Source organism: Sorghum bicolor, chromosome 3, assembly GCF_000003195.3.
Source record: "Sorghum bicolor cultivar BTx623 chromosome 3, Sorghum_bicolor_NCBIv3, whole genome shotgun sequence".
Lineage (NCBI taxonomy): Eukaryota > Viridiplantae > Streptophyta > Magnoliopsida > Poales > Poaceae > Sorghum > Sorghum bicolor.
In genome coordinates, this window is record NC_012872.2 from 65,711,965 (window position 1) to 65,721,599 (window position 9,635).

The 9,635-nt window shown below is 45.5% G+C and overlaps 2 protein-coding genes across 2 annotated transcripts; both read left to right on the forward strand.

Annotated features, from left to right (window-relative positions):
• Positions 981-5,761, forward strand: LOC8055285. The gene is made up of 6 exons (XM_002456479.2): positions 981-1,699; positions 2,224-2,401; positions 3,165-3,270; positions 4,051-4,141; positions 4,240-4,302; positions 4,745-5,761. Exons 1-6 carry the CDS (start codon positions 1,094-1,096, stop codon positions 5,405-5,407), a joined length of 1,707 nt encoding a protein of 568 aa, XP_002456524.2. The 5' UTR covers positions 981-1,093; the 3' UTR covers positions 5,408-5,761.
• Positions 6,837-9,194, forward strand: LOC8055286 (non-specific lipid transfer protein GPI-anchored 2). The gene is made up of 3 exons (XM_002456480.2): positions 6,837-7,549; positions 8,093-8,182; positions 8,798-9,194. The coding sequence occupies exons 1-3, from the start codon at positions 7,180-7,182 to the stop codon at positions 8,908-8,910; spliced, it is 573 nt and encodes a 190-aa protein (XP_002456525.1). The 5' UTR covers positions 6,837-7,179; the 3' UTR covers positions 8,911-9,194.

Consider the following 9,635-nt stretch of genomic DNA (forward strand, 5'->3'; position numbering starts at 1 on the left):
AGATTAGAAAAAAATTATTGGATACTCCTGCTAAACCGACGGCTTTCATGCGCATTTTTAGGCCTTGTTTAGGATTTCTTATCACATCAAATCTTTAGACGTATACATAAAATATTAAATATAAATAAATAACTAATTACACAACTTGTCTGTAATTTACAAAACAAATCTCATAAGCCTAGTTAGTCCATAGTAGATAATAATTGCTAAATACAAATGAAAATACTATGATAACCAAATCCAAATTTTTTCATGAACTAAACAAGTTGAGCATCTCCAACAATTTTGCATTTGGAGTTTTAATTTGCCAAAATTATCGAAATAAGGTATCCAATAGTTTTGCATTTGTGTTTTGTAATTTGGGTAGCTTGGCAATTGAGGGAGGGAACTTGGTATAAATGCAAAGCCGTGGACCGCTTGGCAAACATCGATCGGGCGCTCCTCCTGCGCTACTCCCGCGCGTGGAGGACTCTTCGCGCCGTATATAGTCATACTTTGTCGCGACAGAAACTTCCTCCTCCGCGCCGTTGTTATGTACCGCAAGGGTTCACGCTGTCGTTCTTTGGCAAAGTCGATCGCGCTGCCTTTCTGTGCCGCAAGACATCGCAAGCCCTCGATGACGACCTGCAGCGTCTCGGCTACAGGTACTAGGAAACGGCGGTGATCCGGATGCTCGCGAACTGGCGGCGCGGGTGACGAGAAAATGCCGCGAACAAGAAACACGCGCGATCAAAAACGCGGGACCAAATACAACGCGAAAAAAAATCGCGGCAAATACGGTTAGGTTCATAATTTTAGTTTTTGTCAAGTCAATTATGTCAAACATTTAGAAATGACATTTTTTTATTTGATATATCATTTTGAGAGTCGGTAAACTAAACAAATAGGAGATGCTCGACTTATCAGCGTGAGATAACATTTTTTTTTTGCAGGGTGGGCACTGGGCAGTTCTTTTCCGCGAAAGGAAGAGCAGAGAGAGCCAGGAAAGCTATCAAACGTGCCCACGAGGCCTAAAACCCTACACGAAAAATCTCTCCCCCACCGTTACTGGACGGCGGCCATCTCTTCGCCGACCAAAAACGCCGGCGCAACCATGCGCCCCTTCCACCCTCCCCGCCCCAACCCCAACCAACACCACCGCCCACGGCCCGGCGGCGACCCGGGCCCGCCTCACCTTCCGGGTACCCCCATGCACCCCGCCTTCCCGCCGCCTGTCCCCAACCTCGCCGCCGCCGCCGCCAACCCAATGGCTGCAGCGGCGGCGGCCAACCCTTTCCTGGCGCTGCAGCTCCTCGGCCAGGCCCAGCAGCTCCAGAATCTCGGATTCCTCGCCGCCGCCGCGCTCCAGCAGCAGCAGCAGCAGCAGCAGGCGCCGTTTTTCCCCGGAGGGTTCCCGGCGAACCCCAATCAGTTTGCGCCCTTCGCGGGCGGCCCGCGGCCTGCCGGTTTCAATGGCGGCGGGGCGTTTCGGCCTGGCGGTCCTGGGTTTTGTGGCCCGCGGCCACCCAGTCCCATGATGAGCCCTGCGGGGAACGGTTCCAACAACAATAACAACGCTGGAAGCGGGGGAGCATCGAGGCCGATTCTTAACGTTTGGAGGAAGGACCACAACAGCAAAGCTGGCAGCGGTGGCACGCCGGGGCCAATTCTCGACGTTGGGAGGAAGGACCAGAATTGCAGTGCTGACGGCAATGGCGAGGTGATTGAATCATGTGCCGTTATTTGTTGAAATTGATCTATGGGTATGAACTAACACTAGGCATTTGCATTGGCATAGCTTTCTCTTCTGCAGACCCTTTTCTCTATGGATATTAGTAGGAGATGATATTAAGATGGCGACTCCATATGCTTAAGATTCCAATCATTGTGCTGGATTCCAAGCACGATTTTCAGTAGAGATAAACCATGCTCTCCCATCGATGTTTCCACCAAATGGCCCTTTTGTTCATTTGCACATTGGTTATTTGAACCTTTTGGTGGTCTAGTTCTGTTCCTCTTGCGCTCTTTAACTTTTCTTAGATTGGTTCCTTACTTCCTTGTTCCTTTTAAGTGTTTGTATCATCTTATGTTATTACCATCTGTTAATAATTGTGTGGATAAGTTTAACATCGCCAGCCATAACCTATTCTGTTTTTTTTAGATTATTGCTTTTCAGTGACATTTTTTTTTCATTTTTTAAAGAATATACAACTCATTTAATTTCTGATTTGTTGTATATTACAGGTGTATCACTTTGAGAATAAAGCAGATGGCATATCTAATTTTGCCTCTGAAAGTGGGAACAAAATAACAGACCAGAAATCCGGATTTAGCGCTGGAAGAGATGGTAGAGGTGGCAGGCAATTTGGTGCCTTTAGAGGGAGGGGCAGAGGAAGGCACCCTAATCAAAGTCGTGGAAGAGGTAGTGTGATCTATGACATGCTGTTAATCATACACAATAATTTTTTTCACCTCTTGCTTTTGAACATTCATATACATTAAGATTGCTAAATTAAACTGTTATGTGGCTGGTGGGGATCGAGGGGGATGGATTGGGATCGAAGGAGCGGCGGCTGATGGCTTGAACAGTACCAGCGCTACAGTACCCGCGGGTACTGTTCACAGGGAGGCGGCTGTGAGAGCGAGAGAGGAGGCTAGGGTTTTGGGCGCTAGGAACGCCAGCCGCGGGGCTCTGCCCACGGCCGGCTAGAGAGAAGGGATTTCCTTCTAATCTCTTCCTTGATTAGATTGATACATCTCCTCTCTTTATATAGAGAGGTTTACTTACTTACAAACAAGACTTACTTGACCCCTAAGAAAGCGACTAATTAACCCTAATGGGCTAAGGCCCAATAGGTCCTTGACTCTTCTAACATAAACAATGACTACCTTCTCTCTGTATTCAAGGAGTTGGCATCGTATGTTTTGGACTGAAGCTAAGCTAAATGTTAATCATCAAGCTGGAGCCTATTTCATCGTTGCAAGTCTGAAATGCAATCTTTTTCCTACAATATGTAAAACTAGCATGCACATCCACTTAACCTTGAATCTTTTTGCGTGAAAACATCTTTCTAAGCTCCATTTTACTTGTACCCTTCCAATATCTGCCACTGTTATTTCATCGTCTATCATATTGAATAATATCTCTCCAACTAACTGCCATGATTATTTCATCACTTTATCAGGAAGCACCAACTGGGGAGAAACAAAATCAAACTTCATGGGGCGCAAAAGTTCAGCATCAGGGCATTGCAGTGATATTCCAGCTCCAGCATCTGGAGGACGCCGAAAGTATGAGTTACCAAATTGTGTATTTTACTGTCAATATCATTGCTATTAGTAAGAAGCCGGCTAGAGGTGTCTGATTGAGAAGAACCAGATTATGTGTTAGCGATGTTGGCATCTCTTCTAGTCTGTTTGAAGTTAAAATGACTTTTTATTATGCCTTCTACCACATTTTCGTGTTAAGTACTCCCTCCAGTCACAAGAGCTTGTTGCGGACAAGATTTGGTCTAACTTGAAAACTACAAACATCAATAACTATTACATTATTTAGTTTGGGCACATGTAATTTATATGCGTATTTCTATCCAGAATACTTGCAAAACCTCTTAAATTTTGAGGATTTCAAAGAATATTATTCTAGAAGAAATTAGTGATCAAGGATATGCATGGAAGACCATTCAAAGTCAAATGTGTTAGGTAGTTTTGACCGGAGGTAGTACTTAGGTAGCTTGGATACAACGTCCACAGCTCAGTTAGTATGCTTATGTTGCCATCAAACCCTCATAACTTCATATGCCTTTATTTTTAGAATAATTGAAGCACATGCTTCTCTGGTGATTTTTTAATACCTTTATTAATGTCTAGAAACAGCTTGATATGCTTGGACAAGACATTGAAAAAGAGAGCCTCAACTTCATAGTTTTTCTGCATTCACTTTCTATTGGTGCATTTTATTTGTGTCTTTGTAGTATCTCTGCCTAGCGTCCCGTGCTTTGTTGCTGTACAAACACAAATTAATCATTGGGTTACAGATTCCTATTTCTTACGGAAAACATGTACTTGCAGGCCCCCTCGAATAATTTATGATGCAAATGAAGTTAAACGATGGGTAGAGGCACGAAAGAAGAACTACCCTACAAGTGTCAACGTACATAAGGTCCATGCTTGTACCGTCCTTTTACTAGGCCTGACCAACTTCATGTCTGCATGAAAGGAACATTTACTAACCAGCTGCTTATATACTAAAAAATGCAGAAGTTGTCTGAGATAAATTCAGATAATGAAAACAAGGACAAAGATGCCCAGCTACGACGTCAGGTTATCCTATATTTGTTATTATGAATTTATGATCATGATGTACCTTCTCATTTTTGAAGGAAAATGGAATTGGTTTGGCTTTAAATGATTTCTAATTACTCCCTCTCCAGTCTGATGTTTTGGGGTTACAAGTCAACCATTACAAAAAAAATTTTCATACTATTTCTTATGTGTTGAGTTTGGATATTCGAAAATGATACGGGTAGATTTGTCTTGAAATGTTTCATAAAACATTTTTTTAGCAAAAGGTACTAGTCAAAGTTGTGTTTTGAAGACTGTCTTGATGTCCAAAATGTTACTTATTTGTGACTGGAGGGAGTATAAGTGCTGTCCACAGCATTCGAGTAGTGGGCACATAAATATTGATTGTATGATTCTATTATTTCAATAAGGAAATGTATGTTGGTCTGGCTCTTAGATGCTACTGTTTTATTTGCTGCAGGAACTGAAGGAAGTCCTAGCAAAGCAGCAAGAACTGGGTTTTGACCTACCTGAGCTACCACCTGGCTATCTATCAGAAACTGGGGATCAATGCATTGAAAATAAAAATAATAGGAAAGCTCAATGCAGGGATTCTCATTTTGGAAATCGTTCCAATAATAACAAAAGACCAAGGTATGAGCGTGGAGGTTTTCAGTCTAAAAGATCTAAGGTATGGAACCGTACTCCTTGTGCTGATGATGCAATGGCCAAGAGCAGAGAACCAACCCTCCTGCAGAAGCTTCTTAGCTCTGATATAAAGAGGGATAGACATAGACTTCTCCACGTGTTCAAATTCATGACCTTGAACAATTTCTTTAAGGACTGGCCTGATAAGCCTCTACAGTTTCCTAGTGTTAAGGTGAATCAGATTGAAATAGGAAGTACTATTGGTACAGATGACTTGGATAATGCCGAGATGGCCAACGACAGCATCCTTGGTGTAAATGAAAATGGTGATTGTAAAGAGTTGAGCTCGATTGATGAAGAAGATACTGATAGTGCCAACCACAACGATGAAGACGTCGATGGCGTTAGTGCTGACAGCAGCATTGAGGATGGGGCCGAGGAGGAGGATGCGTACCAAGAGCAGTTTAATGAGCCTGAAGATGATACTGCAGTCTGAAAATTTTATTTACTGAACTGGGTATCCAAATTAAAAAGACAAAGCGCTTCTCCTTGTGTAAAGGTGACTCTGCACAACACATTCTATAGCTCTTCGCATATTCCAGGAGAGGTCTGGTGTTTAAAGAAACTTTGTTGTAGTTGAATTGTTATGTTGTCTCCAAGGAATATATGTACATCACATTTCGTCGATGCGCGGACGTGTTCTTTGTCCTTCCCTGAATGTATACAAAACACAGCAGCATGCTCTTTGTAATGCTCTGACCTTCGTCCCTCGCAGGACAGTCTCCCAGCATTCTGCGCAAAGAGTTACATGTAAGGCTTGTTGCATGTATGTACGAACTTTAAAATTTAAGCTTTGTTGTCTTTGACTAAAAAATAGCTTAATCATACAAGAAGTTTATACTATAAAAGCAGTTATATTATATTTATATTCAGAAATACTTTCTTGTGATTCAACTTTTTGTAGTATATCATAAGAGAAATTATAGGTCAAAATATATTCTTGACGACCATGCCAAGTCCAATTCAGGTCATCTTATACTAAGCCCTGACATACAAATCTAAGGGCCTCTTTGAAACACGGGGAGAAAAAAATGTTCCTGTTCATGCGTTTTTCATGTGAAATTCAACTGATTTCTATAAAAATTCAGAGTGAATCATGTAAATTTCCTGTGTTCCAAATAGTTCCTAAACGGATTCAAAAGAGCACTAGCATGGATCCTTGCTTTGCTGCTCCGAAATGCAACGCACAGACACACAGGCATGATCAGAGGCTCAGAGCCATATTGTTCGCTCAACGCCGCACGCCGGACGCTATTGGCGCGGTGGCGTGGTGTAGACATGCCATGCCGAGTGCTTTTACTCCGTCTTCATCACTCTTCAGTCACCCTCTCCAGGACGGCGCTTGAATGCCGGCGGACGGAGGAGCCGAGATTTCTCGCCTGATCCCCTCTCATGGCCTCAACTGATTTTCAGAGCACACTAAAGGCGACGCACACTTGGATACAGCCTAGTAGTAGTAGATCGCTAATCGGCCATCGCTGTGCGCGAGCAAGCAGGCATGCCTGGATTATGGACTCTGGTCTCTGGACTGGGACCGCCGCATTGATGCGGCATTCAAGTCGGGCGCGAGCGCTGCACGCACGCACATGGCACCGGCGCCCGCTCCGGCTCCGGCTCCGGTTCCGCCGTCTCGCTCCACGGTGGGTGCGCCACGGCCTACAGGGGCAGCCGCATTCATTCCCGCGCCGCCGCCGGTTGGCTAGCGACGAGACGACCACGAGTTTGCAAACAGTTGCAGTGCACTGGCAGTGGCAGATGGAGATCGCGATCGCGGATCGCGGGCAGTTTTGATGATTCTCACCGGCTCCTATGAACTACTGTATATGATCCTTATCCTCGCACGTAACCTACCTGGCAACGTTTCTGATGTGTTGAAACTCGCGGTCACCGGTCAGGCACACTCTATGCTTCGGAGGGGCCGGTAGTGACACCAGTTGCTTTGGTTAGCTCGCTAAAGACACGCTGCAACTACATTGCCACAAACTGCAGCTCGACCAGGCCCGGCCCTGCTCGATCGGTAGTTCGCTTCACCTCGGCCGGACGCACGACTCCGGCACGCACGCTGCCGTCAGTCAGAGTCACACTCACACGGACAGGCAGCTGCATATATAGGAGTCAAGCTCCAGAAACGCAAGCATAAGCAGCGCATAGGGCTCCAGTACACCACCGCCTCGGCCGGCTAGCTACCATTAGCAGTAGGAGCATAGCATGGCAATACTGCCGCGGCCTACGGCGGTGCTTGTTGCGGCGCTGGCCGTGGCGCTGGCGTTCGGGATGGCGTCGGCGCAGGGTCCGGCCGCCGCCCCTGGGCCGGCGGCCGGGATCAGCGAGGAGTGCTTCAACGCGGTGCTCAACATGTCGGACTGCCTGACGTACGTGACGGCCGGGAGCACGACGCGGCAGCCGGACAAGCCCTGCTGCCCGGAGTTCGCCGGGCTGCTCGAGTCCCACCCGGTCTGCCTCTGCCAGCTGCTGGCCGGCGGCGCCGAGTCCTACGGCGTCAGCGTCGACTACAAGCGCGCGCTCGCGCTCCCGGGTATCTGCCGCCTCACCGCGCCGCCCGTCTCCGCCTGCGCAGGTACGTACGCGCGGTCGCGCGCACTGCTACCATGAACCACATGCAGCCAGTCAAATCAATTCGCACAGCTGAAATTTGCTTAGTGTTCCTACAAAAATATGAAAAAAAACAGATACTACTTATTCGGTCTCTAAATAAACTAATTTCTAGAATCCGTGCAAACCAAACTATCTTCAGTTTGACTAACTTTATACGAAAGAGTAATTATCATAAATAATATAAATGAGCATATTATAAAAATATATTCTATAATATATATCTAATGATACTAATTTAATATTATAAATCTGAATGTTTTTTAAGTTTAAAATTTCTGCCTTAAAATAGCTTTAGAAATCTATTTATTCAGAACAGATGGAGCAATAGCATAAAAAAATCCCCTCCTTGCTCATGCGTGTCAAGCCATGCATTGTTTTTTTGTTGTTGTACGACGATACAGTTGCGAAATGGAAGTTCCTCTAGCTAATTATGTTCAGATATCTCACATAACTAAGACCGTGGTTTGGTTACGTTTAAGTTTGAGTGAACTATTTTGATCTGTAGTTTTCGGGGTCCCTATCCCCGCGGGATTGGTGCCTACTGCCGCGCCCGTGTCAGGCCTCTCTCCATCTTCTGGCGGCCCAGAAGTGCCTGGTAAGTTGTAATTTTACTTGATTCTGTTGAAGATGTATCACTTTGCACATCTCTGTTAAACCAGTTCCGTAGGATTAACAGTTTTTTAAAAAAAAGTTCCGTAGGACTAAAGCACTGAAAGCACTGACACTGAGATAGGTCTCGATGCCAGCATATGTGCTAAAAAATATTGAAAAACAGACCCCTTTTGAGCTCTCTCTTGCTCGCTAATCCATACATCCCCTTACAGCCCACTTGTTGGCTGTAAGGTTCTTTGTAGCCTTTTCCCAGCCCACCCATACAATAATTAGCTATTCACTATTAATACATAGCCTCTGCTTCTCCTCTCTCTCCTCCCTTCTCTCCTCCACCGCAACATTTAGTCAGCTTACAATTCATTATAATACTTGTTCTAAGCAAGCATGCTATTAGAGAGAAGAGAATATTAGCACTAAATATCCATCAGTGACAGTTCTTAATTAATTTCTGTACTCCTGATGTTAACCGATGCAAGCCCTGTACTGGTTTCATTGTGCTGTTAGGTTTCCTCGATCAGTATTCGTCAGTTTGTCACGCTCACACATTTTAGAATCTTACTTGCTGTGATAACTTCCGATCGCTGTTGTGTTTGTGCAGCCAACACGCCGGCCGGCTCAGCCAAATCCTCAAGCCACGTGCCGGGACGCGTCAACGCCGGCGGCCTCATCATCGCCCTCGCCGTGACGGCCGCCGCCGGGATTATGTTCTAGACCATCTCTCAGAGTTTGTTGCCAGTCGTCGTCTTAATCAGACTTGTGATTCCTTCCTCATTATTCTTACAACACATATATGTTTGTGCATTATGAATTTATTATTATGATACTTATTACCACGTACAAAACAACTATGCCAAGCACGAGATTCTTCCGGATTTGTTTCCTTGTAATAATTCCTTGGGGGTCCTGTACTGTAATTTGCTAGAGCTCGTGACGCTATGTACTAGTAGTACGTAGCATCGTCTTGGTATCTTTCTACTACGGATGCAGTTCAATGTCGCCGGTACTGTTGGTCTCTCTCTCGCTGGGTCACATGTCACGAGTCACGATCCACGCACGGACAAGACGACAAGGTAGCAAATGCTGTGCAGTAGCAGTACTACTAGCAAACAGTAGCGCGATGAATTGGCAGCATGGGTGATGGATGGAACCTTGGTGATGAGCTGTTGAGAGACGTGTGGGCCGGGGAGCCTTCGACGTTGTAGGCAGCGTGGACACTCCGGCCCCGGTGGTCGTCCGTCCGTCCGTCTTGAGCGCTGGCCGTTGGAACATCAATGAGGGAGAGTCCCCTCGATTCAATCCCGATCCTCTACTGTACCTGTGCGTCTGGCATTTGTTTGCCCATTCATTAGGCCTTGTTTAGTTCGCGAATTTTTTTAATTAGGTAAGAGATATATCTTTCATTGAATAAGCGGATTGATTTAGGACCTTTAGATCCA

What these genes read in the sequence shown, in the direction of transcription:
- LOC8055285 (XM_002456479.2), top strand. Translation starts at nt 1,094, where the DNA reads ATGCGCCCCTTCCACCCTCCCCGCCCCAACCCCAACCAACACCACCGC. An exon ending in CAAGTGTCAACGTACATAAG is followed by an intron (nt 4,142 to 4,239) that starts GTCCATGCTTGT and finishes TAAAAAATGCAG; the next exon opens with AAGTTGTCTGAGATAAATTC. An exon ending in ATGCCCAGCTACGACGTCAG is followed by an intron (nt 4,303 to 4,744) that starts GTTATCCTATAT and finishes TATTTGCTGCAG; the next exon opens with GAACTGAAGGAAGTCCTAGC.
- LOC8055286 (XM_002456480.2), top strand. Translation starts at nt 7,180, where the DNA reads ATGGCAATACTGCCGCGGCCTACGGCGGTGCTTGTTGCGGCGCTGGCC. An exon ending in GCCCGTCTCCGCCTGCGCAG is followed by an intron (nt 7,550 to 8,092) that starts GTACGTACGCGC and finishes TTTGATCTGTAG; the next exon opens with TTTTCGGGGTCCCTATCCCC. An exon ending in TGGCGGCCCAGAAGTGCCTG is followed by an intron (nt 8,183 to 8,797) that starts GTAAGTTGTAAT and finishes GTGTTTGTGCAG; the next exon opens with CCAACACGCCGGCCGGCTCA.